Source organism: Aythya fuligula, chromosome 29, assembly GCF_009819795.1.
Source record: "Aythya fuligula isolate bAytFul2 chromosome 29, bAytFul2.pri, whole genome shotgun sequence".
NCBI classification, from domain to species: Eukaryota; Metazoa; Chordata; class Aves; order Anseriformes; family Anatidae; genus Aythya; species Aythya fuligula.
In genome coordinates this window covers 599,998-627,208 of record NC_045587.1, presented here as the reverse complement: position 1 = coordinate 627,208, position 27,211 = coordinate 599,998, and the positions used below count along the sequence as shown (strand labels likewise).

Below are 27,211 nucleotides of genomic sequence, written 5' to 3'. Positions count from 1 at the left end.
GCCGCCCCCCGTGGGAGGCTGGGGGGGGGGTAGGGGTGTTGGGGGGGGGGGGGGGGGGGGGGGCTCACATTTAAAAACAACGAAAAATCTAACACTTGAAATGAGGTAGGTTTGGGTGCAGAAGCTCCTTGTGTCTGGCGGGGGCCCTTCGCCGCGCGCGCGCCTTTTCCTCCCGCGTCGCTCCGCTCGCTCCGGGGCTCGTCCGAGACGCACGAAAAAAAAATAATAATAAAACAACAAAAAAATAAAAAAAAAGAAGAGAGCCAAAAAGAAAAAAAAACGGAAAAAAAGGGGAAAAAAAAAAAGACAAAAAAAAAAAAAAAAAGGAACCGAGGCGAGCTCTGGCCGCCGCCGGCGCGCGACGGGGCAGAGCCCGGATTGTCGAGCTCAAGGAGTCTGTGTTACCTTGGTAATTAGCGAGCAAATATTATTAAGGTTTGTTTCTAAAAATCCAGGCCGGCGGCTCCCAACTCGCTCCGGCTCCGCTGGGACCGCTCCTGTTCCCCCCCCCCCCGCCGCCACCACCACCACCACCACCTCCGTGGCTCCCCCCGCCACGAGGAGGGAGGCGGGCGGGGGAGTGAGGGGGGGGGGGTCGGTTTTTTTTGGGGGGGAGTGGGGTATGGGGGGAGGCTCGCCGGGCCCCCCCCCCCCCTGCTCCCCGCTTTTTTCCTCGCAGGACGAAGCAAAGAAAACCCTGAGTTGCCAGTCCGTCCGTCCGTCCGTCCGTCCGTCCCCGTTCGGGCCGGGCCAGCGACCTCCGTGCCCCAGTGGCCGCCACCAACCGCCCCCCCCCGGCACCTCCGTGGCCCCGGGGGGCCCCGTCCCCGGCGGAGGGCCCCTTTTTTTTGTTTTGTTTTGTTTGTTTTTTTTCTGGGGGGGGGGACACCGGTGCATCCCCGGGAGGGCTCCGAGACACCCCCGGCCCCCCCCCCCCCCCCCCAAATTCTCTCGCCGCTAGTTCATCCACTTTCGGCAGTTCCAGGCTCCGCAGTGGCAGGGGATCTTGTGCTGATCGTCCTCGAAGTCGAACTGGTAGTCGTAGGTGAGCTGGGGGGAGCGGGGAGTCACGCACGGCACGGCCCCGCACCCCAAAATCGCCCCCCTCCCACCCCAAATCCCTCCCCAACCCCCCTCCCCATAACCCCGGCCGCCCCGTGTGCCCCCCCCCCCCCCCCTGACCTCCTCCCCCTTGGGGATGCGCCGGCTGGAGATGATGATGATCTTGTCCTCCTTGTCGAAGGTCACGACTTCGGCCACGCAGTTGGGGGCGCACGAGTGGTTGATGTACCTGGGGGGGGGGGGGCACAGCAGGATCAGCACCGAGCTGTGGGGGAAGCACCAGGGGGGTCTTCTGGGGTTTTGGGAGGGGGGGTCACGGCCCCACGCTCACCTGGCCGGGCCCCCCGTCAGCGTGGCGTCAATGACGTGCTCGTTGTTGATGCGGAACATGTAGATGCCACGGTTCTAAGGGGGGGACAGAAAGGGTGTGACTGCAGCCCCAAACCCCCAAAACCCCCCAAACCCCCTCCCAGGATCCCCCAAAATCCCCCCAGGGCCCCCCACAACCCCCTAGGGTCCCTCACAACCCCCCTACCTGCTCCTCGTAGATCTTCTCGCGCCGGTTGGCCACCTCGTTGCGGATGATGGTGCCGATGTACTCGATGACCATGGTGTGCTTCTCGATGTCCTTGGCGGCGTAGAGCCCCAGGCCCTGGATGCGGGACCGCGCCAGGTAGACGTTGTTCTTCCACTCCGTCTTCAGGCGCCGGTACTGGGAGGACTTGGAGTGCACGAACTGCTTGCTGTAGGGCGTGTTGGTCTCGCCCGTGAACGTGCTCTGGTAGGCCTTGGACATGCTTGTGCTGTTCAGGGTGTGGGGCCTGCCAAGGAGAGGGGGGGGGACACCGGGAAGGGTGTCAGAGCCCAGGGGGGGGGTGTCCCGGGGGGGTGTCCCCCCCCAGCCCTCGGTGCCCCCCTGCTCACCGCTTGTAGTGGGTGAGGATTTTGGGCTCGGCGCGGGCGCAGCCGGTGGGGTTGATCATCAGCGGCAGCTCCATGAGGGGATGGCGCCCGTAGCGGAACAGGTAGTTCTGGCAGCTCTCCACGCCGGGCAGCTGCCAAAAAAGAGGGGGCCAGGGGTTGAGGGGCAGCCCCACGGCCACCCCCCAGCCCCACCGGCACGGCCACCGGTCCTTTCGCGAGGGGGCTGCAGAGGGGAGACCCCCTTCATCCCCCCACCACAGCCCAACCCCGGGACCTACCGACTCGGCGATGCGCAGCACCGCGTGCACCGTGAGGCCGAAGAGCTCCTCGCCCTTCAGGTACTCGGGGAAGAGCCGCAGCATGTCGGCCTCCTTCCTCATCATCGCCACCGGCTCGATGATCCGGTTCCAGACGGCTGCCAACGGGGGGAAAAAAAAAAAAAAAAAAAACGGGGACTGAGCCACGCGCCCGCAGCTCGAGGACGCTTTTTACCCCGTTCCCCCCTTCCCAAAGCACCCAGAGGCTCAGCCCCAGCTCCGGGCACCTCCCCGCGGCGCTCACCCTGCGGCGAAGAGTCGGAGAAGACCAAATCCTCCAGGCCCTGCTCGATGACCTGCACGACGAACTCGGGGCGGCCGTTGTTCTCGCAGATGGTGCAGCGGTAGCAGCAGCGGCGGTTGTTGGTCCGCAGGCTCCAGTAGATGCGCGTGGCCTCGTAGCCCACGGGGTAGAGGGCCGTGACGCTGTGGAAGTCGGCCATCTGGTGCGGCAGCAGCTGCCCGATGGCGTGGAAGACCAGCCCGCCCACACGGAACATGTGGAGCCGCTCGCCCCGCTGGATGATGCTGGCGATCTGCTTCACCTCGTCCCGCTCGATGTAGACGCGCCGGAAGACGGTGAAGGTGCTCAGCTCCTGCTCGCAGGGGCCCTTCAGCTTGTGCAGCGGGCACAGCATCGTCTTGTCCTTGAAGAACATGCACTTGGCGCGGATGGCGCAGGCGAAGTGGTAGACGCTGGGGCAGCGGATGCGGTTGCAGCTGTTGGTGGCGCCGGTTTTCTGGCACAGGGAGCACTTGGTGAGCAGCCCGCGGTGCAGGGCCACCTCCACGTTGATCAGGGCCCCCCCCTGCGTCTCGTAGACCTCCGTGGACCACAGGGCGCAGTTCAGGTGGACCCAGAGGTCGAGGTCGAGGTTGAGCAGGCGGGCCGGCCCGTCCGTCGCCCCGTCGCCCTCCTCGTGGCAGAAGCAGCACTTGCGCAGGTCCCGCGGCACCTTCTCGGGGCGCAGCGTGGTGCCCAGCTTGTCGATGAACTCCGCGATCTCCTTGTCCCCGTCCCGCTTGGCCCCCCCTTTCTGGATGGTGACCAGGAAGCGCAGCCGTTTCCACCTCACCCCCTTCCACTTCTTCAGCCGGGGCCGAGCTTCGTCCCCGTCCTCCGGCGGCCGCGAGCGCGGCTTGAAGCGGGGCGGCGAGTGGGGGGCCGCGGCCCCCTCTTCCCCGGGGGCTGGCGAGGGGGCGGGGGGCAGCGGCGAGGGGGGTGCCGGGGCCGCCTCGTGGGCAGCCTCGGGGTCGGGGACCCTGGCGGCCTCGGCGGGGCTGGATGGGGAGGGGACGGAGGGGGACAAGGGGGGCGAGGGCTCCTGGGGCATGACGGAGAGCTGCCGCACGTCCAGGTTGGAGACGTTGTTGACGTATCCGTGGTGCAGGGTCTTCTCGGGCACAGGGCTCTCCTGAGGCACGGGGGACGCTGTCAGACCCCCCCGTCTCCCCCACGCATCGTAACGGGGAGCCCTGCAGCACCCCATCGCCTTCCCAGACCTTCAAGGACCTCCCCAGCCCTTTCCACGGGGTCCCAAGGGTGACACGGTCCCACAAGGGCCTCAGCACCTCTCCAGTCCTCCAGGCACCCCCACACACCTCAGTCCCAAATGCCCTCCCCCCCGTGCCCCCACGTAGCCTCACAGGCACCCCAAAACCCTTTTCCGATGGCCACAGCCCCACAGAGACCCCCCCAACTCCTCTCTCACGTCCCCAGAGCCCCCACCCCGGGGACCCCAGGCCCCGCTGACCTGTCTGAGCAGCGTCAGGAGATCCAGCTCGCCCTTGAGGCTGTACCCGGGCAGCACGGCGTCGAACTGCTTCAGCCACTCCGAGCTGCTCTCCGGCACCTTCCCGGCCAGCGCCGCCTTCTCCTTGCCCCCCAGCATCCCTGCGAAGGACAGCCTGTCACGGGGCACCCAACACGGGGACGAGGGACCCGTGGTGACGAGGGACAAGGCGGACACTCACCGGCCACGTCCACCTCCACCTTTTTAGCCTCGACCACGGCCGCTCGCATGGGGCCGTCCGGGAACAGCACCTCGTAGGAGCTGGGGATCTTCACGCTCAGCAGCTCGGCCATGGCCAGCATCACCCCGTTGAGGTTCTGGATCAAAGAGGGACGTGATGGGTCCCCGGCCCCGGCTGTCACCGCACGGGGACGCCGATGGCACAACCCCCCGGTGTCCTGCCGGCCCCTGGCTCACCTTGGCGGCTGCCGCAGACACGGTCAGCATGACGGAGACCTCGCTGCTCTTGCCCTTCTCCCACGGGGCGCCCAGGCCGGCTGCCCCCACCTTCCCCGGAGGTGCCCCGAAAGGCTCCGTGGCCTCGTAGGGCTTCGTGTCAGGGAACACTGGTGTGGGGAAAGAGAAGGGTCAGAGCCACGTGGATCCCATCCGATCGCCCGGGGGACAGAGAGCAGGGCACGGCGATGGGGACAGTGAGCACCCAGCACCCATGGGTGCAGGGAGCAGCTGGGAGCCCTCCCCAGGGACCCTTCTCCTGCCCCACCTCGCCCCTAACCATCCTCAGCTCCCCTCCTACCGGTCCCTACACCCCACGGACACCCTCCCACCCAATCTGCGCCCCCCTGCAGACCCCCCCTGCCCTCCCTTACCCCTGCTTCATCCAAACAACCCCCCCACACCCAGTCCACGTACCCCACAGCCCCTTCCCCACTGATCCATGTGCCCACCCGCCCCCCTCCTGCCTTGCCTTGCATATTCCAGGCCCGTGCACCCCCCCCCCGGGACCACCCAAACCCACCTGGGATGCTGGCACGGGGGATGATGGGGATGATGGGGGACAGCACGCGCTCCTCCAGCTCCGGCTTGGCCTCGCTGAGCAGGGGGAAGCGCAGCAGCTCCTCGCCCAGCACGCTCTCCGGGGACGAGGCCGGGACGATGCTGTCGGGGGAGTCGCTCTCGTCGTCGCTCTCCATCCTGCGGGGACAAAGGGGGGTCACAGCCGTGCTGGTACTGGCCAAGCAGCCGGTGTCACCCACCCCCTTGGGGTTGGGGGGGGGTCCAGGAGGTCGGTGGCTCACCTAACGTCCTCGGTTTGGTTGTGCGGGGGGGTGGGCAGAGCCGCCAGCAGGTCCAAGCTCTTCACCTCCACAGCCGACGTGTCTGCGAGGGGAAAGGACGAGTGTCAGCGGGGTCAGGGGGTCCCCCAAAGGTGGTGGTGGTTTTTTGGGGGGGGGGGTGCCGTGCCACCCAGCACTGTCCAAGCTCACCTTTCTGGCCGTGGGGCTCGCGGGCCGGCTCGGCGTCCTTGGGCTGCTCGCCCAGCTCCTCGGGGGCCGTGACGCCGTTCACCATCTTCTGCTGCACGGAGGGGGGCGGCGTGGGGGGCAGCGAGGAGGGCGGCGTGGGTGGGTTGCTGAGGTTGTTCTGAGGGTGGGGGGAACGACAGCGGGGCGTGAGCATGCTGCGGTGCCCCGGGACCCCCAGATCGGGGCTGGGGGCCCAGCTACAGGTCTCCTCCCTCACCTTGGTGAGCAGCTGGGAGTAGTAGTCGGGCACGCTGTCCAGCACGGCGCTGCCGAAGGCGCCCCGCAGCTGGCTCTTGCCGTTGATGGGGCTGCTGCCGAAGGGGGCGAAGAGGCTGAAGTTGGCCGTGATGGTCGGCTCCGTCAGCGGCAGCAGCGAGAGCTCCTGGGGGGCAGAGAGGTGAGCGGGGGACGAGGCCGGGGACGGCCCCGTGCCGCAGCCCTGGCCCCCCTCCCCGTACCTGTTTGAGCTGCTTCATCAGCGCCTCGCCGGGCCGCAGCCCCTCGTCCTTGCGCAGCTTCTTGCGGGACGCCGGGACCCGCTCGTTCCCCTTCTGCACCCGCTTGGGTTTGGTGGCTGCTGGCTTGCGGGCGATGGAGGGGTCCTGGGGAGGAAAAGAGGAACGGGAACAGTGCTGAGCACGGCCCCGGGGGGGGGGGGTGCTCGGTGCCCGTCCCCATCCCGCAGCACCCTGCTCACCTCCCGGCCCAGCAGCACCGACTGCGGCCGCGGCTCCATCCCGGTGCCCCGGCCCTCGGCGTGCCCGTTGAGCTCTCCGGGGCACTGCGCTGAGAGCTGCACGTTCTTGGCCCTCAGCAGCTTCTGCAGCAGGAGGTGACCGGCCTCCGAGCGGCCTCCCGGCACCAACGGGCTGCTGCTTTGGGCAGCCCCGGGCTCCCCGTTGGCCTCCAGCCTGGCTGCTTCATCCCCTTCCAGCTCGCCTTGCGCCGCTGCCACCGCTGCCGCCTCCTCCTTCGGCTCCTGCTTCACCAACACCTGGGGGGGCTCGCCCCCCGGCACAGCCCCGTTGACGTGGGTCTCACCGGGGTCAGCCGGGTCCGTAGCGGGTGCCTCGGGGTCCCAGGGGCCACGCGCCGCATCGGGTGCTAGCCCCTGCTCCGCCGGGCTGGGGGCCGAGGCCGGGACCCCCGGTGACGTCTTCTTTGGCTCTTGGGGACTCTGCTCGGGGCTGGCCAGGTGCTGGGGGATGCAGCCCGTGCCCAGGGGCGAAGGGGCCGGCGGTGTGGGGAGCCGGACGAGGCCAGGCTGGGGGCCACGGGCAGCCAGGGCTGCCTGCACCAGCTCGGCCAGGGGTTGCTGAGGGCTGCTGGTGGGGGGCTGCCCCCGTGCCTGCCCACCCGCACCCTGCTCCTCTGCCGGGGCACCCGGCCGGGCCTGGAAGAGGGGTCCCAGCGGGCGGGGAGGCTGCTGGCGTGCCTGGGGGCTGTGCTCCGGGGCCTGCCCGGGGAAGGGGCCGGGCTGCCGGAGCGCCTGGCTCTGCTGCAGCAGGCTCTGCTGGTGCCGCTGCACCAGGAGGGCCTGGAGCTGCTGCTGCTGCTGGGGCGTGAGGTGCCGCAGCTGCGGGTTTTTGGCCAGGACGCCCTGAAGCTGAGCCCGGATCTGGCCCATCACCGGCCCCGGCACTTGCCCCAGGAGGCCTGGGGACAGCGCGGTGCTGGCGGTGGCCCCCGGCTGCGGCGCTGGCCCTGCTTTGGGCTGCCCGGGGCTCTGGAGCCGCGGGGGCTGTGGCTGGCCCTGCAACGAGCCTGCCGGCACCTTGCCCGTCCCGCAGCCCGTCTGTGGCTCTGCAGCCCCAGCGGTGTCCCCGTGCAGCTGGGGCAGCTCGGGGCGCGTGGCCCCGGGGCTCTGCGGTGGGGCTAGCAAGGGGCCCGGCGCAGTGGCCGCCCGCAGCCCCGGTTGTGCGGGCAGGGAGCCCAGGACGCCCGGCTGCGGGGAGCCCAAGAGGAGCTGCTGACCCTGCCCTAACTCAGCCTGGTGCTTGGGGGCTTGGGGCTCCGGCCCCCCCAGCCCCGGGGGGGGGTTGAGGGCTCCCTGCTGCTGCTGCTGCTCCTGAGGGCCCCCTGCGTGCAGCTGCCCCCCGCTCTCGCTGCCCTCGGCGGGTAGGGCGCTGCCATCCGCTCCTCCGGGCTGGTCCTTGGCAGCCAGGACCACCGGGGCCGGCTGCATTCCCTGACTCAGGTGCAGCACGGAGGGAGCCTGGCCCATCGCCCCATGCTGCTGAAAGTGCTGGATGGGGGGCTGCCCCTGGCCCAACCCCAGGAGGCTCGGCTGGGCGGCTGCCGAGTTCTGCTGCTGCTGCTGCTGCTGCTGCGGGGCCAGCAGCGCCCGCGCCTGCCCCAACTGCTGGGAGAGCACCAGGCGGTGCCCCAACATCCCCGGAGGCTGCGGGGCCAGCTGGGGCGACCCCAGCACCCGCTGCTGGTGCTGGGCAAGAAGGACCTGGCGCTGGGGAGCGGGGTGGCCCAGCACCGCCTGGTGCTGCAGCCCCGGCGCGTGGCCGAGCAAACCTGGCTGCTGCTGCTGCTGCTGTTGCTGCTGCTGCTGCTGGGGTGAGAGCTGCTGCACCAGCAGGCTCTGCTGGCTGCCCATCACCGCCGGCTGTTTCGGCACCATGGGCTGCCCCACGGGCCCCGGCTGCGGGGCTGCTGCCGCCTGCTGCTGCCCTACCATGGCTGCTGGCATCGAGCCTTGTCCCATGACGCCGGGCTGCTGCATCGAGGTCTGGGCCATGACGCCGGGCTGTTGCATTGAAGCTTGTCCCATGACACCGGGCTGCTGCATCGAGGTCTGGGCCATGACGCCCGGTTGCTGCATCGAGCCTTGTCCCATGACGCCCGGCTGCTGCATGGAGGCTTGTCCCATGACACCAGGTTGCTGCATCGAAGTTTGTCCCATGACGCCCGGCTGCTGCATCGGTGTCTGTGCCATGACACCGGGCTGCTGCATCGGTGTCTGTGCCATGATGCCCTGTGGCTGCATCGAAGTCTGTCCCATGACACCTGCTTGCTGCATCGACACCTGCCCCATGACTCCTGGCTGCTGCATCGACGCCTGCCCCATCACACCCGGCTGCTGCATCGACGCCTGTGCCATGACGCCCGCTTGCTGCATCGCCGCCTGTCCCATCACACCCGACTGCTGCATGGACGCCTGGCCCATCACGCCCTGTTGCTGCTGCTGCAGGGACACCTGCCCCAGCATATTCTGCTGCTGCTGCAATTTCTGGGCCAGCTGCATCCTCTGAAGCTGCCTCTCCTGCATCAGACGGCTGTCGGCGGCCAGCCCGCGGAGCGCGGGGTTCCCGGGGAAGAAAGCGTTGGAGGTGCCGGGCACCGGGGCGTTCCCCACCGCCTGCTGGCCCATGAAGGACAAGCCCTGCTGCACGGCCATGGACACGCCGCCCTGGGGCAGGCGCAGCCCCCCGGGCTGCCCCGGCTGCTGGCCAAGGCCTTGGGCACCCACCACGGCCCCCGGCGGCTGCTGGACGCCGTGCGCTGAGAGGAGCTGCCCGGGGAGCTTGGACATGAGGCGGGGGCTCTGCGAGGGGCTCAGGGCCATGACGGCCGAGGCTTGGTGCTGGTGCTGCTGCTGCTTGTTGCGGTACTCGGCCATGAGGTTGGTGTGCTCCTTCTGCTGCTTCCTCACCTGCGGGGAGGGGACAGGGAGGGCGTCAGCACCGGGGCACCCCGCAAAAAGACGGCGAGCCCACCCGCCCGAGGAGCCCACCCGCCCGAGGAGCCCTACCTGGTCCAGCTGCTTTTGGATTTTGCTCTGCTGCTCCGTAACCAGCTTCAGCTTCTCGGCGTCGGCCTCGGGGAACTCCCGGCCAGCCTTCTTGGCCGTGCGCTGCTTGGCGCAGAGCGCCTTGCGCGACTTGCGGTGCGCCCCGATCTGCTCCTCCAGCACCTTCAGCTGCATCTGCAGGAGCTGCTGCGTGTGGAAGAGCCACTCCTCGTACTGCCGCTGGTCGGCCTCGTCTGCGGGAGCAGGGAACAGAGCTTGGGCTCAGCAGGGTCCCCAGCTCCAGAGCCCAGCTCAGCCCAGCCCGTGCAGGCAGGATGAGGCCGTGCCCCCCCCATCCGTGCCATTTTGGTACTCACTGATGACGCCTTGTGCGAAGGTGGGGGGGTTGGGGCGAGCCTGCGTTGGGTCGGTGCCGCTCCGTTCCTGGCACAGAGGGGAGTGTTGGTGACATGTGTCATGCTGTGCCCCCTCCTTGGTGTCCCTGTGCCCTCCCCACAGCTCCCCAGTGCCCCCTACTCACCTGCCCGCTCCCTGCCAGCATGTGGTTCTGCATCTCCGACACGGCCGGGCCTCCCGAGAGCCGCTGAGCCAGCAGGGAAACCTGTTGCCTTTGGGGAGGCGCAGGGAGAAGGGATGAGCTGAGGTCAATGCACCCTCGCCCACTCCGTGCCCCGCTGCCCGCCGTGCCCCTTCCCTTACCTGTTCATGCCCGGGGCCACCCCGATGCTGCCCTGGGCCATCACCTTCTTGATGCCCTTCAGCGCCACCATTTTCGCCTTGGCAATGGGGTCCATGATGTCCTCGGCAGCAAACTTATCCAGGTCTGCGAGAGAATTGGGAAGGAATTCACCCTCTGCTGCGCCACATCCCCGACCCACGAGAGCCCCGTGCCCCAAAAAGACAACCCAACCACCCTGGCTGCCTCCGGGACCACCCCAAGCAGCTGCTGGGGCCGGATTTGGGTTGGGGCGAAGGCGATGGCCCTACCTGTGTCTGGGAAGAAGCTGTTGGCCAACTGCTGCTGCATGACGAGCTGGGGGGGCTTCAGGCCCAGGGCGGGCGGCTGCACCCCGGCCATCGGCTTCTGCACGAGCACCTGCTGCTGGCTCTGCTGCGGCTGCGCCAGGGCCACCTGCACGCCGTGGGGGGCTGCCAGGACGTGTGGCTGCCCCGGGGCCATGCCCATGTGGGGGGCCAACGCCGGGCCCTGCTGAGGAGTGCCGAGCCGGGGGGGCTGCGGTGGCATAAGCTGCGGTCTGGCCACCAGCCCCAGCTGGAGGGGGGCCTGCGGGGTGCCCATGCGGGGTGGCTGCGCCTCCAGGGGCTGCCCGGCCGCTGCCGTGTGCATCATGGGGTGCCCTGGGGCCGGGAGGTGCGGGGTGCCCCGGGGCAGGTGGGCTGACATCTGCTGCTTCTTCTGCAGCTCCTTCTTCTCGTGCTCCAGCAGGTCCTCGATGAGCAGCGGCAGCTCGCTGGCCACCAGAGAGCTCTCCATTTTATCCAGGTCATCGGCTGGCGAGTGCCGGGCGCTGCCCAAGCCCAGCGCCCTGCTGTCGAGCTCAAACTTCTCCAGCAAAGGGTTGCTCTGGCTGCCCAGCTGGGCAGGGGCCAGCCCGCGGCCAGGGCCAGCATAAGGGTCCTTCTCCAGCACAGAGCCACTGTTTGGGAAGTGAGTCATGCCGAGGCGAGCAGGGCCGGCGCCGGGGCTCAGGAGGGTCTGGCCGGGCTTGATGGTCAGCCCCAAAGAGGCAGAGATCTTATCCGTGCCCTGCAGGGCCTCCGACTTGACGGGGACTGGGAGCCGCTCGGGGCCACCGGCGGTGAACTGGCAGGGCGATGTCTTCAGGCAGCCTTCCTCCAGCTTGGGCTTGACGTCGGTGGGCAGTGCCTTCGCCTCCAAACCCTGCGCCTTGAAGGCTGGCTCGGGTGCCAGCGCGGTGCCAGGCGGGCAGGGACCTGGCCCCAAGCCCACCCCTGGCACCAGCCCTTCCTTGGGCACCTCCTGGTTCTCCGCTGACGGGGCCGGGTCTTTGCCATCGCCGGGATCGGGGAGCTTCAAGCTGGGTCCCGCCGGCTCCGTCTTGAGCTGAGCCTCGCGCTCGGCCTTCTCGTTGGCCGACTCAACCAGGCGCAGGTGCTCGTTGAAGATGTCCTTCTTGTCACCCGTGTCCAGCTCGGGGTCGGTGTAGGCCAGCAGGTCGAACTCGTCGCCGTTCAGCAGGTCGTCCAGGTGGGGGTCGGCCGTCTCCAGGCTGTCCAGGTTGCCCAAATCATCGTCCCCTTTGGCCACGTCCGGATCCAGGCTCAGATTTGCCAAATCGTCGTCGTCTTCCAGGTCCTTGTGGGAGCCGAAGTCGTCGTCCAAATCGGGCTCCACCGGCACCTCGCAGGGCAGCCGCCCGCCCTCCAGGCTCAGCTGGCTCTTGCCCGGGGCCGGAGCCGGCGCAGGGCTTTCCTTGGGACCCTCGGGGCGCAGGGCAGAGCTGGAGGAGAGCGGGCGCGGGGGGACGTGCTGCAGCTCCAGGCTGGGGGTGGGCAGCGGCACGGGGGGCACCGCTTTGGCGTGCAGCTGGTGGTGGCTGTTGCTCATCTCGGTGCCTTGCGGCGAAGCGGGCGGCAGAGGCACCGGCATCTTCTGGGGCTGCAGTGCCGGGGCGGGGAGCGCCTGCATGGGCATGGCGGGGGCGCAGAGGGGCTGCGGGGCGCCCTCCTCCCCGGGCAGGAAAAAGCGAGGCCGGGGAGGCTGGGGAGCAAAAGGGGAGCCCACGACCCCCCCAGGTCCCTTCTGCACGTTGTGCCGCAGCTCGATGAAGGGTGCGCCCAGGGTGCCGGGCGAAGCGGGCACCGGCTCGGCGGGGGCTGGCAGGCGGGCGCCCAGGTTGCCCACGGGGGTGCCGGCGGCTGGGGGGGGCGAAGCGGGAGGTGACGGGGAGCCGCAGGGCCGCGGCTGCCTGCTGCTGCTGCTGCTGTTGCTGCCAGAGGTGCTGCTGCGGGGACGGCGCCGGGAAGACCCCACGAGGGTAAAAGGCCTGGGGGGGCCCCACTGCCGCCCTGCAAGACACCGTGGTGTCAGGGGGGGCAGCTCGGCACTGCCCTGACCCCAACCCTTTGTGCACGGGGCACCCCGCAGTGTCCCGATCCCCTCCAGCTGCATCCTGTGGACGCACAGCTACCCCATCCCTCCAAAACGAGTCCCGTGAGCAGGAGCTGGGGGGGCACACGGCCCTTTTGTCCTGCTCATTTCTGACCCGCGTGCGGGGCGCTCACCTCCCGTTGATGTCCAGGGCAGCCGGGGTGGCGGCCGGCGGGGGCCGCGAGAGCCGCTCGTCCTGCGGGAACGCCGCCTGCACCATGACCGAGCCGGGCAGCTTCCCGCTGCTGGCCGCGGTGGCCAGCGACCCCAAAAGACCCTTATCCTAAAAGAAACGGGCACAACGTCACCGTGGCCGTCAGTCCATCCCAAATCCCGAGCCGGGCCGTGTCCCCGTGCCCCCTTACCTGTGCCGGCTGGTAGGCGCCCATGCCGCGGCTCAGCTCGAAGCTCTGGCTGCCGGCCTCGGGGGCCCAGCCCGCGGGTGAGGGGGTGGCAGCGGCCGCCGCGCTCTCCTTCTCCTGCCGCAGGCTGTTGCGCTGGATCTGCTGGCGGATGAGCAGCTCGCGGAGCCGCTGGCGCTGGGAGAAGCAGAGAATTAGGAGCGAGCACGGGGCACGGAGCAAGACCCCGCCGGCCCCGAGCCGGGGGACAAACCAACGCAGTTTTGGCTGCTGCCCCCTGCCCGGTGCCCGTGTTCCCTTCGCGGCTCCGGAGGGGTAACAAACGTGGAGCTGGGCTTTTTGATCCCGTTACCAACTGCGACGCCCCACGTTCCTCCCTCGCAGCCCATCCCAAACCCAGCCGGATCCCACGCGACCCCCTGGCGAGCCCTCACCTGCCTCTGCTTCTCCAGCTCCGACTGGCTCATGGTGGCCATGGCCCCGTCCTGGCCGCCGGGCAGCTCGGCCAGGTCCCGGTTTGGGGGTGCCGTGAGCCCCGCAGCCGCCTCCTCCCTCTTATCAGCCCCCAGGGCGGCTCGGGGCAGGAAGGCGATGGTGGCATCCGGCTGCTGGGGGGGCGCTGGGGGCTGCTGGGGCAACACCGAGGGCGGCCGGAGGGGCGAGAGGCTGTAGGTGGTGTCGGCAGCCCCGGCGCCCGGCCCCAAGGGGCTGCCGGCCTGGTGGAAACCGGGGGACGAGGCGTAGGCTGAGCTCTGGGGCTTGCCGGGGACAAAATGGCTGTTGATCCCGTGGGGCTGGTGGGACGGGGAACCCTTGAGCGGCTCCGAAACGGCCGGGGGGAAGGTGAAGCGCATGGGGGGCTGGCTGCCCGGGAAGACGCTGGCGCCGGGGGAACGGGCGAAGGGGGGCTGCTGCTGCTGCTGCTGCTGCCCACCCGGCACCTTGGTGTGGGGCTCACCCGCTGGGGTGGTCCCAAAACCCCCACCGCCGGCCGCCGGGCTGTGCGAGAGGGGCACCGACTTGAAGCCCGGCTCCGGCATTTGGGGTCGGGGTGGTTTGTGCAGGGGGGTGAAGGGATCCCGGGATTGGGGCCGGGAAGGGGGCTGGGAGTAAGGGTCCGGGGACTGGAAGCGAGGGGTGACGGGCGACTGGCAAAAGGCTTCGTTGGAGAGCGGCCGGGGTGTGAGGGGGGACTGGGAGCTGGATTGGGACTGGGGGCTGGCGGGGACGCGGGAGAAGGGCTCGGAGGGCAGGGAGCGCGGCGGGAGGGCACAGCAGCCCTCGGGAGGGGGCTGCGGCCGGGGCGTCAGCGGGGGCTGCGCGTAGGGGTCGGGGTAGGGAGACTGGCGGTAGAGGTCGGGGTGGCTGGGGGGCGAGGGGGCCAAGGGATGGGGGTCTTGGGGTCGGTGCCCCAGCCCCGGGCTCTGCGGCTCTACCTGAGAAACCCGCGGGGTCAGGGGGGCTTTGAAGACATCGGCCGCCTTCAGCTCCGCAGCGGAGAGGTGGGGGCCGCCCGGGGAGTCCCCGTAGCCCATGGTGGGCGCGTAGCCGGGCGAGCAGACCCCCAGGTTCCCCCCTCCCTCCTCCTTCTTTACCTCCAGGCCCTTCTTCTGCTCCCCGAAAGGCAGGGGCGAGAGCAGGGCCTCGGGAGGGCGGGCGCTGGGGCTCCCCGGCACCGAGAGGTTGTCCAAGGAGGGGCACCGGGGCTTCAGGAAAGGGTCGGGGGTGCCGGGTTGGTGCCGAGGGGTACCGGGGGGCGTGGGGTGGAAGTCAGGGGGCTGGGAACCAGGGAGAGTGCGGGGACCGGCGAGGGGCTGAGCGGGGAAGGGCTGGAAGGCAGCGCCCGCCGTGGGGCTCTGGCCCAGGGGCGAGGGGAAGCGGGGCTCCAGCGCGTAGGCGGGGGCCGCGCCGTAGGGGTCGTGCGAAGGCACTTGGGCAGGGGACTGGGGGGGGAGCTTGAGGAAGAGCTCGCTGGGCGATTCCGGCCCCCCGGCGGCCCCCGAGGGGGGCTTCAGGAAGCCCTCGCCCGCGGCGGGGGGGCTGCCGATGTAGACGGGCTGTGTCCCCGGCGGCACCGGGATCCGTAGGTGCAGCGAGGGCCTCTCCGGTTTGCGCAGTCCCTCCCCTTTGGTCTGCTTGTTGATCTGGCTCTCGGCCTGCTGCAGAGAGAGCCCGGCCGTCAGGGCCGTGGGGACGCAGCACGCCGACCCTCCCTGCGGGCTGGGGAAGGGGCTAACGGGGCAAGGAGGTGGGGGGAGGGGGGGTGCCGGGTTTCCAACCCACCCCCCCACCCCCCAGGGCTAGGACGGGGCCGCCGGGCACCTCTCGCCCCAGCACGTACCTTCTGCACCTTGTTGATGCGATGAGCCGCCCGGTTATCTTTGGCCTTTTGCTAACGAAAACACGAAGGCAGCTGACTCGCAGCCCCGGGGAGCCCCCCGTGTGCCCCCCCACCCACCCCCGTTATCCCCCAGCACTCACCAAATAGGGGGCTTTGTCCGTGGCGGGGACCTTCCTCCAGAGCTTCATGATCTGCTTGCAGCGGCTCGACCAGTCTGGGAGTCCGGTAGCAGCAGAGGGCACGAGAGGAGGAGAAAGTCAGCGTCAGCCCACACCCCAGGAGCCCACCCCGAACCCTGGGATCCCTTTTTAATCCAGGAAACAACTCCATCCTCCCTCCCCCCGGCCCCCAAAACCCCTCCAGAGCCCTACCTGGATAATCCTGCTTGAGGTTGGGGAAGTTCATGTTGGCGTAGAGCACGGGGGAGATGGTGGAGAGCTCGCCGAGCTCCTCGTCCTTCTCCCAGCGCTGCAGGCTGCGCTGGTTGTAGGACAGCCCGTCGCCCTCGCCCTCCGTCGTGGGTGTCGTGGGGGTCGAGGGGGTGGTGGTGGCCGAGCTGCTGGCCCAGGGGCTCTCGGGCTCGCAGTGATCCGGGCTGAAGAAGCCGCTCCGCTCCCTGGGGGTGGGGGGGACAGGGTGTCACAGGGAAAAAGGGAGCCCTGGGTGTTCAGTTCTGCTTGAGGAGCCAACCTCGACCCCCCCCCCCAGCCAGCCACTCACCGGTTATCGAGGAACGGGGACTGGCAGACTCCCGAATACGACTCCAAGGAGACAGCTCCAGAGAGAGAGCCCAGGGAAACGCTCCCTGCGATGGAAGGAGAGGGTCACATTGCAGGCAGAGCACGGCCTCGAGCCCCCTCGATCAGCCTTTAGCAGTACAAGCCCCCCCCACGCGCCCCCCAAAAGCTTTCGCGCCCCTTCCCAGAGCAAGGAGGAAGACCCAGGAGCCTGAGCCCTTTGCTGGGCTGCAGCCACTGCTCCCGTTGGGGGAACAAAGCGGGGAGGAAGACGCGGCACACGGCAGCTTTCCCAAGGCAAAGGGAGGGAACTGCCCCCCTCCTGCACCCACCGGGACTTCCCCGGGGCTCGGGGCTCTGCTGCTTCCACCCACCCTGCCCCGGCAGCTGGAGGTCTCCCGGCAGGAACGGTCGCTGCGCCCGGCTGGGGTCCTGCCCCGCGCCCCCGGCCTCCATCCCCGGCGCCACGCAGTTCAGGGGCTGCTCCGCGCGCTCGGCCGAGCCCAGCACGTCCTTGAAGAGCTGCTGCACGTCCTTGCTCTCCATCTTGGGCAGCTCTGCGGGAGGACAAGAGGGAGCTGAGCACCACTGCCAGGAGCTGGGGAAGGAACACGGGGGGGGCGTCCTGGCCCCCTGACCCCCAGCGGTGATGGGGGGACCTTGGGGGGACCTTGGGGGACCCTCACCTTCCGTGGGGATCTTGTCGAGGTCGGAGCTCAGCGCGCCCTCCCCGGGGGTGGCCGGCTTCTCGGCGTCCCCAGGGTCTGGGGAGTTCTTGGGGTCGTCGGTCCCTGCAGGGAGCAGTGAGTGCGATGCCCTCAGTGGCCGGTCTGGGTGTCTTCCCCCATGACCCCCTCGCAGCCCCCAGACCCATTGGGCAGACAGCAGCCCCCAGACCCCCAGGGCACACAGAGCACCACCCGGGGTCACCTCTTTCCACCCTGCCTAGAGTTCTAAGCTGCCCCTCAAAGGCCTCGGGAGGCTCCTAATGAGCCCTGGCCGAGGATGAGGGGGTCCGGGGGGGTCCCAGGGGGGTCCCAGGGCTCACCCAGGTCCTCGGCCTTTGCGTCGTCCTTGCCATCATCATCGGGGGCTGTGGCGCTGCCATCGGTGCTGTCGTCCCCTGCCAAGCACCAGGCTTCAGCAGGGCCAGGCTGCCTGGCAAGGAGGGGGGGTGACCCCCCTGGTGCCCCCTGAACCCCCCCCCAGTGCCCCCTGACACCCCCCTGGTGCCCACAGCGGGTCCCTATAACCCAGTGACCCCCCCCCCCCAGTAACACCCCTGCCACCAAGGCTGAGGCTCCCGTCGCTCCCTGCTCACCTCTGGGGTGCACGGGGGGGTCCCTCCTGTCAGGGGGGGCTCCCTGCAGCGCCCCGGCCATGCTGGGATCCCCTTTGTGCCGGGGGGCTCCCTGGCCCAGGGAGGGGCGCGCGGCGCCGTCCCCCACGCCGCCCGCCGTCAGCAGCGCCTTCCTGCTCAGGTCCATCAGCGCCTTCCCAAAAAACGCCTCCTGGCCGAGGAGGAGGAGGAGGAGGAGGAGGAGAAGTCGATGTCACCGTGTCCCCGCTGCCATCCCCTCGCCTCCACCCCACCCAGCACGGTGTCCCCCCCCATGCCCTTTGTCCCTCGCCCCCCCACCTGCAGGTACGGGGGGAACATGTCCTCCAGCTTGCTCTTCTTCCTCCCCCGGCGCTTCTTCTTCTCGTCCCCCTCTGCCGAGCCTGGATCCAGGCTGCCCTCTGTGGGGAGGTCCCCAGGAGTCCCTACAAACAGCAACCCCATTAAATTCCCCTCCATGAAGGAGCTCGGGGCTGTCCTCGTGCTGCAGGAAGGGCTCGAGCACGGCCCCATCGCCTGGGCGCACCCCTCCTGGCCCTCTCCATCCCCTGGGGACACCCCAAATGGGACGGGGACACGGGGAAGGGGCTTTTGGGGTCCCTACCGTCCTCGGGGTGCCCCTCGGCGCTCAGCCCCTCGCGCCCCACTTCAGCCAGCACCGCCGGGACCTTCTTCAGGCGTGTGTGGGACTTGCGCTGTCGCACCATGAAGCCGCCGATGCCTGGGGGGGGGGACAGAACAGGAGGTGAGGGGGGGGTCACAGCAGCTCCAGGGCAGCCCGGCTGCGGGGGCAGCGGCTGTGGGCAGCACTCACCCGGCCGGTAGGGTTTGCGCTTCCTCTTCTTGCACTCGTCGGGGTCCTCCAGCCCCTTCCCCGAGTCCACGTCGGCCCCCACGTCCCGGTCGGGGCTGGCCAGCGCCTCCAGTTTGATTTCGCACTCCATGTGCTCGACCCCCACTGCCAAAATGGGAGCAGCGTCAGCAGGGTGCCCCCCAAAAAACCCCTCTCCCCGGCTCACCCCCTCCCCGAAAACGCACCTTCGGCCTTCAGCAGCTCGTCGGCGTCCAGGTCGCCGTCCTTCTTGTCGTCGGGGCCCAGGGGGTCTCCCCCCTCCAGCCCCCCCTCCCCATTTAGGGTGCCCAGGCGCCCCTTGCGCTGCCGCCGCTTGTGTAGGGGCGACATGGAGAGGTTGCGCAGCACCGCCATGCCCGTCTCTGTCAGCCACACGCCCTCGAAGCGAAAATATTGGGGCTCTGCGGGGACAAAAACGGGTGCTGGGTGCGTGGCCGGTGCCAGGAAGGTCCCCGGGAAGCCGGCAGCACCGAGCATGGCACCGTGTGTACCTGGCTCCTTGGCCTTGGCGGAGATCTCCGAGGGAGGCGCGGGCACTGCAGGCGAAAAGCAGGCACAGAGGTGAGGCCGCGCTGCCCCGCAGCCCCCAAATCTCACAGAAGACCCCAAACCTCACAAGGGTCCCCCTCCGTGGGTGCTCACCGGCTGGTTTGACCACGTAGGGCTGGCAGGCGCTGCAGTCGAAGCCTTCATCCGCCGCCTGCTCCACCTCCTCCTCCGTGAAGAGGCTGTCGCACGCCGCGTGCAGCCACCTGCGGACAGCGGGGACCCATCACGTGCCTCGATCACCCCACAAAAACCCAGATCCACAAAAAAAACCCCAAGCTGCCCCTGTCAGGATGGTCCTGAGCAGGGCCTGCTGCCCCACGCAGAACCCAAAAACCACCCCAAGAGCAGAAATCTTTGGGTAAGACCCCAAAAACACCACTGGATGCTCAGAGAGAGCCCAAACCTGCGCAGCACCAAAATTTGGCCAAGACGCACGGAACCCAAGCACCACCGCGAGCCCCCGGTGCGTGCGGCGACCATGGGGGCTGCAGCCCCCCCTTCCCAAGCCCTGGGGCTCACCGATCGCAGTGCCGGCACTGGATGAGCAGGTCGTCCTCCACGTACTTCTCGCGGCAGAAGGGGCAGACGACGAGGCTGGCGCAGGGCGCGCAGTGCGTGTAGTTGTTCTGCCACTCGCAGTGGAAGCCGGGGGAAGCCGCCCCGCACTGCACGCAGCACACGCACCTGGAGGAGGGGGGGCAAAAGGCTCAGCGCCAGCCCCTTATCACCCCCGAAAAGGCTCCCCAGGGCCCCTCCACACGCACCATTTGCACTTCCAGCCCCCCTTGGGCACGGTCTGCAGCGGCGGGTCCAGGCAGTAGGTGTGGTAGCTGATGTCGCAGTCGTCGCAGAGCAGGAGCCGGGAGGGGTCGGAGGCTTTGCCGCACACCTCGCAGACGATGCACTCCACGCAGCGCCAGCCCTTCAGCAGCATCACCTTCGTGATCTGGGGGGTGGGAGGGCGGCCACGTGAGCCTCGGCGCGGCCACGGGGGTCCCGGGGGCGGCACAGCCACGGGGGACGCCCCAGAGCATGGGGCAACGCATCCACGAGGACGTGCCCAACGTCATCCTGTTTGCACACCCCAAAAGCTCCCAGCCCGAGCCCCCCAGGGGACACAGCCCGGCATGGGGGGGGACACGCAGCCCTCCTCACCTTGCTGTTGACGCAGTAGGGGTGGTAGCACTGGGAACACTGGGAGCAGGCCAGGAGGTGCCCCTCGGCCCCGCGTCCGAAGCTGCCGCACACCACGCACATGTCCTGCGGGAGGGGGGGCCGTGAGAGGAATTTGGGGAGGGGGGGGGATGACAACGGGGACAGGCACCCGTCCCCTCATCCCGCAGCGCTCCCGTTACCTGCATGAGCACAAACTTGTCGGTGTTGGAGAAGAGGACGACCGTGTTCTGCATCGTGTCGTCGTCATCCTCATCTTCCTCCTTGCTGGGCGAGCTCTCCACGTCAGCGAGCTGCGGGTAGAGCGGGGAGGGGGGCTCAGGGCAAGGGGCAAAGCTGGGGGGCTCGGGGCCAGGGCCCCCCCAGCTTGCCACATGGCTTGGGGAGTGCTGGCCACAGCCTGGTGCTAAAACGGGGTGCATGAGAACATCCGAGAGCAGCAGCCCCCTGCAAGCCAGCCCCTCCCCGGGGGGGTGAAGCCCCCAGCCCCGCAGCGCAGCCCCAGGAAGACCCCCCCAGGCCTCCCCCGGGACCCCTGCCCACCCAAGGCTTCCCGAGCCTTTCCAAGGGATTGGGGTGCTGGGGATGGGGACGGAGGTGAGGGGCGGGGGGGACTCTCGGCTCTCAGCCCTGCCACCTAACAGCTCGGGGACACCCCCGGGCCCCCCCAACCTCCCCCCGGCCTCTGCCCCCAGCCCGGCCTTACTGCTAGGGTGTCAACGGACGAGGTGGTCGACTTCAGGCGCGCACGGCCCCGGCCCCGGCCCCCGTGGGACCCACCTCGGGGGCGCCTCCGCCCGGGGAAGCTGCTGCTGCGACCCTAGGGCCAAGGGGAGAGGGGAGGGGGGGGGTTACAGCAAAGCTGGGGGGCAACCCGGCCAAACCCCCCCCCACCACCACCACCACCACCTCCCCACGCATCCCGGCTGGGGCAGAGGCAGCATCGGGGCACAGCCCCCGTCCCACCCCATCGCGCGCACGCGGCCCTCGCCTACTGGGAGCAGCCTGGGGAAGGGGGGCACAACCCCAGCGGGGTGGGGTTGGGTGGGGTTGGGTGGGGTTGGGTGTCCCCCCCCCCCCGTACCTGCTTGACACGGGAGCGCCCCGGGGAGCTGCGCCGGCGGCTCTTGTCCCCGTCCCCTTTGGCGGCCGGCTCGAAGAGCAGCGAGTCGTCGGTCTCGGCGCCCAGCGGCAGCGACCCCGCGTCCTCCTTCTGCAGGCTGGCATCGGCCGAGGCCAGCCCCAGCTCGAGGGACAGCGACCCCCCCCCTTCGGGGTCCGGCGAGCCCAGCAGGGGCTCGGAGCCTGGGAAGCTGCTGCTGGTGTCCCCCTGGCTCAGGTTGGAGATCTCGTTGAGGATATCGGGCCGGGGGCGCAGGGCGGGGGGCTCGGGACCCCCCTCGTCGCCGCGCTCCAGCAGCTTCTCCCCCGCCGGGCACACTTCCATGGGGGTCTCGGGACCCAATTCTTCCGGCTCCAGGAGCAGGGGGGACCCTTTGATTTCGGGGTCCCCCCCAGCCCGGCCTTCCTCCAGCCCGTCCTCCTCGCTCAGCGGTGGGGAGCTCCCGCTGGTGCCCTCCCGCTCCAGTCTGGGCGCTTCTTCCTCCTCCTCCTCCTCTTCCTCAGGCAGGCCCGGGAAGGGCCCCAGTTCTGGGGCCGGGCTGATGTGGGGGCCGTCTCCGGGGGGGCTGCTCGGTGACCCCCCCTCACCGCCGCCCGTCTCCATCTCCTCGTCCTCGGGGGGCTCGGCGGGGGCCGGGGTGCAGGCGGGGGAGCCCAGGGGGGGTGGCGGGGAGCCGGGGGGCTCCGTGTCCATGGCAGTGCCGGGGCTGCCGGGGGGCTCGGGCACCTCCTCCTCCTCCTTGGCGTGGGGCGAAGGCTCTGGGGGGCGAGCGGGTGACACAGCACAGAGATCTGGGGGGGCACAGAGGAGGGGACGGTGACGTAGCCCGCAGCAGAGACCCCCCCCCCCGCTATGACCTCCGTGTCCCCAAACCCACCTGGGGGAGCAGGGGGCGGAGGGGCGGCCTCGGGGAGCAGCAAGGGCTCGGGCTCCAGCTCCATCTCCTCTTCCGAGGGCACCTCCGGGGCCAGGGCAGGCGCTTCCTCTGCCACTGCCACCTCGGGGAGGAGACCTGCGGGACGGGGAAAGGGTCAGGGAGGGGGGCCACAGGGGTCCCCTCGCCCCCTGCACCCCCAGCGGGGCAGCAAAGCACACGGACAGGCAATGGGACGAGGGGGAGACCCAAGCGTGGGACCCCCACGGGCACGGGAAACGGGGTGGGCGCAGGGGTCCGCATTTACCTGGTGGTTTGGGGTCTTCCTCGGGGGACAGCTCGCTGGGGAGCGGCTCGGCGGGGCGTAGATCTTCAGGGGGGGGCAGCTCCTCGAGGAGAGGCTTGTCGGGGAGCAGCTCCTCCAGGGCTGGTTCGTTAGGGGGCAGCTCATCAACGGGCTGCTCGCTGCGGGGCGGCTCCTCGGGGGGCTGCAGGTCGAGGGGCAGCTCACTGGGGGGCTGCTCGTCCAGCGGGGGCTCCTCGGGGGGCAGCTCATCAATGGGAGGCTTGCTGGGGGGCAGCTCGTCGGGGGGCTGCTCGTCGGGGGGCAGCTCAACGGGGGGAGGCTCGTCGAGGGCTGGCTCATCGGGGGGCTGCTCGTCGGGGGGCGATTTGTCCAGGGGCAGCTCGTTAGGGGGCGACTTGGCAAGCGGGGGTTTGTCGGGGGGCAGCTCCTCCAGAGGTGGCACGGCGAGGGGCAGCTGGCTGGGGGGCAGCTCGTCGGGGGGCGCCTCGTCAAGGGGCATCTCGTTGGGGGGCGCCTCGACAAGGGGCGACCTCTCCAGGGGCAGTTCGTCAGGTGGGGGCTCGTCGGGGGGCAGCACGCAAGGAGGCAGCTCCTCCGGGGGGCGCACATCGAGGGGCAGCTCTTCGGGGGGCGGCTCTTTAGGGGGCGTCTTCTCGAGGGGCAGCTCTTCGGGGGGGGTCTTCTCGAGGGGCAGCTCTTCAAGGGGTGGCGGCTCATCGGGGGGCACCTTCTTGAGGGGCAGCTCTTCGGGGGGCGCCTCGTCGGGGGGCCTCTTCTCAAGGGGTGGCTCATCGGGGGGCAGCTCGTCGGGGGGCAACTTTTCGGGGCCTGGGGGTGCCACCTCAGGGTCCCCCCCCGGCTGCAGCTCCTCGTTGCTCCCCTCAGGCTCAGCTGGGGGCACGGGCACCTCCGCCAGCCCGCTGCGATCGGGGGCCACCAACCTGGACATGGGGGGGGGGGGGACACTCGGTGAGGGGAGCGGGGCTGCAGCCACCCTAGTGTCCTCCCAGCCCAGCAGCTCCCCTTTTTTTTACCAAAGGGGGTGCCCACCCGCTCCCCCCCCATGCCCCCCAGCGCATCCCAACTCACGCCTGGGCCGCGGGGTCCGGTGGGGGGGCTCGTCCCTGCGCCCCGCAGGCTCCCTCCGTGCCGCGCCGCTGCTGGCAGCCCTCGCACACCGAGTAGCTCCGGTGCCACTGGCAGCCGGGGTCGAGCTCCGGCGGGCGCCGGCCGCAATCCGAGCACACCCTGCAGTTCTGGGGGGGGGGGGGCAGAGGGGCGTCAAAGCTGGGGCACCCCCCAGAGCTCCCCAAAGAAGAGAAGGGGGTAAGGGGGGCGCACCTTGCACTTCCAGGAGTCGGCGGGGACGCCCTCGATGGCCGGCTCCATGCAGAAGGTGTGGTAGCCCTTGTCGCACGCCTCGCACACCAGCATCTTGGAGTCCTCGCCGGGCTGCCTGCGGGGCACGAGGAGGGGGAAAAAAAAAAAAGAAAAGGTGAAAAAAGGTGAGAAAAGGTGAGAAAAGGTGAGAACCGTCCTCCTGCGTGTCTCCCTGGTGGCTCACGGGGAGCCGGGCTCACCCACCTGCAGGTCTGGCACACTTTGCAGTCGGGGCACTGCCAGCCCGAGCGCGTGCGGGGCATGAGCGCGATGTCCAGGCAGGCGCCGTGGTAGTGCTGCCCGCAGCTGGTGCAGAACAGCAGGTCCCGTGCGTCGCCCAGCCCGTCGCACACCACGCACCGGGCGTCCTCTGCGTGCGAGAAAAGGGCGTCAGGACCCCCGCCCCCAGCTATCAAACCACCCCCCCCTCCGTGCTTCCGCGTCCCCTCGGGAGCGGGGACCCAGCACTCGGGGGCTGGCGATCCCGGCCCGCACGCACCCATCTGCGCTGCCTCGGCCACGTGCTCGGGACACAGGAGCCGAAAAGTCTTCATGGACTGGAAGGAGCCGCTGGCGGCGGCGCAGGGGAAGTGGTAGAGCCGGGGGCAGCCGGCCGCCCGGCACGGGATGGTGGCCCCCCTCCGCCGACAGTGTTCACATTTCTGGAAAGGGGGAGCAGACCGGCGGGGTCAGAGCTGAGGACTGGGGGTGGGGGGACATTCTGGCCCCCCCCTGTATCCCCCGATCCCTCTCTGAGAGCCGCTCACCTGTGAGATCCCTGAGAAAACAGCTCTGCCCACGCCGGCCAGCCCCCCCGCGGCACGCTCCACGCCGGCGGACCAGGCTGCGCACCAGCGGTGAACCCAGCAGTGCCCTGCGGGGAGGGGGCGTCAGGAACCGGGATCCCCACGGGATTGGGACCCCCAAGGGGCTTTGGGACCCCCCACAGGGATTTGGGACCCCCACGGGGCCCCCACTCACCCGTCGGCTCGAAGAGCTGCGCCGCGGACACTCGCTCGGAGAACCCAACCTGCGCCAGGTCATCGCCCGCCGGCTCCAGCTCCCGGGGGGCTTCGCCGGGACCCTCGGGGGGCTCGAGCCCCCCCCGCAGTCGCTCGGGCCAGTCGGGCTCCGGCTCGAAGCGCTGCAGCTCCCGCTGCCCGTGCAGGCTCCAGTCCCCACAGTTGCAGAGGGCGCAGCGGCGGGCTGGCGCGCTGCGGGGTGGGGGGACAGAAGGCGTCGGGAACGTGCAGAAGCCCCCCCAAAAAGGCTCCAGGCCGCCCCCAAGCCCCCCCCCCCCCCAAATCCTCACCTGCCGGCCTGGGGAGCAGCTCCCCCGGTGTCCGCGCTCTCCAGCCCCGGCCCCGCGGAGGCTCCTTCGGGGGGTTTCAGGGGGTCCCCCTCAGCGCTGCCCATCTCCTCTGAGGGCGCGGCCGCGTCGGCTGCGGGGAAGGCGACCCCTCAGCGGCCCGTCGGGACGAGCCCCAACCCCCGGGGGGGGGTCAGAAAGCACCAGAAACCCCCCCAAAAAAAAAAAAAAAAAAAAAAAAGGACCCTGCTCACCTGGCGCGTCCGCGTCCTTGTCCTCGCCGGGCGCTTTCTGCTCGTCCATCCTGCCTCCTGCGGCCCTCCGGAGAGGCGCGCGGCTGCGGGGGCACGAGAGCCGTGAGTGGGGGCGCAGACCCCCTTGGGTGCCCCCCCCCCAGCCCTTTGGGTGCCCCCCCCCGGACCTTCAGGTGCCCCCCCCAGCCCCAAAGCCTGCACAAAGGGGCTCAGCCCAGCACCCAGAACCGCGTTCCCGTTCCCCATGGGGGGGGGGTCTCTAAGACCCCACACCCTACAAGCCTGTTCCCCCGCCCCCCCAGCACCGTGAGCCCCCCCCGGGTGTCCCCCCCCCCGTGACACGCCGCAGGATGCCTGGGAGGGGGCGAGCGGGGCAGCCCCACGTATCTGGGGCAGCGCATTCCCCACCGCCGAGGCCACGTGGATCCCAATTAAACCCCAGGGAGGGGGGGGGGACAACCCCCATGTGGCCCCCCCCCGGGTGCAGGGATCACCAAAACCCCCCCAGGGCCCTCCCCGCCCCAAAATACCCCCCCAGCAGGGACGCGGACCCATGGGCTCCATGAATCAAAGCCCCCCCCGGTGCCTACATTAAAACATGGGGGGGGGGGGGGCATGGGGACAGACCGGGGGGGGCACAGCGGGAACGGGAGGACACCGACACCGCCCCCCCCCTCAGAACCACCCCCCCCGTGCCTCAGTTTCCCCGGGGAGGGGGGGGGTGGGGGGGATCCGGTTGAGCCCCCCCAGGACCACGAGGGCGAGACACGCGGGGGGGGGGGGGCTGTAAAGAACCATGCCCCCCCCCTCCCCCCCCCCACGGTAAAGGATTTCCCACGCCCCCCCCCCCCCGAGACCCCCCCCCCTCGGGGGGGGGCTTCCCTCGGACCCCACCGCGCACCGGGAGCACGACCCCGGGAACCGGAGGAGGGGGGGTGGGGGCACGGTTGGGAACGTGCCCCCCCCCCAGCTCCATACCGGCCCCCCCCCACCCCCCCACCGGGGAACCGGAGACCCGAAACCGAGCCCCCCCCCCCCCCCCCATCCCGGTTAGGCCCCACCGCGGCTGCGCACCGAGGCCCGGTTTTTTCGGGGTGGGGGGGCTCCACCGGGTGCTAGCAGCACGGAGGGGGATGGGGGGGGGGGGGGTCAAATCCCGTTTCCCGTCCCCCCCCCCGGTAAATTTTGGGGGGGGGGGGGGGGGGCCGCGCGCTGCCCGGAAGATCCCCGGCGTGCAGCGGGCACCGGATCCGGTGCGCTTGGAAAGGGGGGGGGGGGGGGCCGCGCCTTGAGACCCCCCCCGCTCCCCTCCGGACCCCCTCCCGGTTCCCCCCCCATCCCCCTCACCCCCTTCCCGGTATCCCCGACCCCCCCCCGGTAACGCCAGGCCCCGGCCCCCCCCCCGCGGCCTACCCGGGCCCGTTCCTCTCAAGCTCAGGCGGCGGCGGCGGCTCGGCGGCGGCCCCCCCCCCGCCAACCCGAGGCCTTTCCAGGCCCGGGCATCCCCGGGAGCCTGCCCCGGGAACCGGAGGGGGGGGATATATTTTTTTTTGGGGGGGGGGGGTCACACAACGACCCCCGGTTCCCTCCTCCTCGTCCTCCTCTTCCCCCCCCCACCTCACGGCTCACACAAAGGGGGGGGGGCAGCTCCCGGGGCTCCTTTTTTTTTTGTTGTTTTTTTTCTTTTTTTTTTTTTTCTCCTTTTTCACCCCCAAACCCCCGAGTTGGGGGAGGGGGGGGGGGGGGTTTGAAACGGGAGAACGGCGGAATTGGGGGGGGGAGGAAGAGGAGGAGGAGGAGGAGGAGGGGGGGGGGGGGAGACTTTTCCCTTCCGGGGGGGGAAAGGGGGAAGCGGAAAACGGGAGCGGAAAACGCGGGGCCCGGCCCCGGGAGGGGAGGGGAAGACGAGAAAAGGGGGGGGGGGGGGGGGGAACCGGGGTTAAGGGAGGGGGGGGGGGGGGACACGACACCGCCGCTCTCTTACCCGCGGCCTCCCCTACGCCGCCGCCGCCGCCTCCGGTACCGGGGCCCGGGCAGCGGGGCGGGAGGCGCTCCCCGGTGCGGCCATTTGCAGAGGAAAGTAGGGCTCGCCCCGCCCGCCGCACCGGGGCCGCCGACTGCCGGAGGAGGA

At 70.0% G+C, this 27,211-nt stretch overlaps 1 protein-coding gene across 1 annotated transcript; it reads right to left on the bottom strand.

Moving 5' to 3' along the window:
- Positions 1–617: 617 nt before the first annotated feature.
- KMT2D (lysine methyltransferase 2D) lies at positions 618–26,621 on the bottom strand. Its single transcript, XM_032204829.1, is given in 56 exon segments — positions 618–1,050; positions 1,183–1,291; positions 1,394–1,467; positions 1,598–1,883; positions 1,987–2,117; positions 2,265–2,401; positions 2,548–3,718; positions 4,058–4,197; positions 4,278–4,413; positions 4,514–4,662; positions 5,076–5,251; positions 5,356–5,437; positions 5,545–5,701; positions 5,801–5,965; positions 6,042–6,185; positions 6,281–9,247; positions 9,347–9,579; positions 9,703–9,769; positions 9,867–9,954; positions 10,046–10,169; positions 10,334–12,254; positions 12,256–12,397; positions 12,614–12,762; positions 12,845–13,018; positions 13,276–15,000; positions 15,183–15,233; positions 15,323–15,396; positions 15,554–15,798; positions 15,903–15,987; positions 16,294–16,476; positions 16,606–16,710; positions 16,968–17,042; positions 17,241–17,430; positions 17,559–17,683; positions 17,863–17,979; positions 18,073–18,216; positions 18,297–18,512; positions 18,603–18,647; positions 18,754–18,863; positions 19,180–19,344; positions 19,425–19,606; positions 19,816–19,920; positions 20,016–20,126; positions 20,540–20,653; positions 20,918–21,747; positions 21,834–21,968; positions 22,138–23,078; positions 23,227–23,393; positions 23,479–23,593; positions 23,722–23,887; positions 24,017–24,179; positions 24,285–24,391; positions 24,499–24,731; positions 24,830–24,959; positions 25,081–25,163; positions 26,494–26,621. Coding segments are annotated over 55 exon segments (16,218 nt in total). The 5' UTR covers positions 25,130–25,163; positions 26,494–26,621; the 3' UTR covers positions 618–957.
- Between the last annotated feature and the right edge of the window lie 590 nt (positions 26,622–27,211).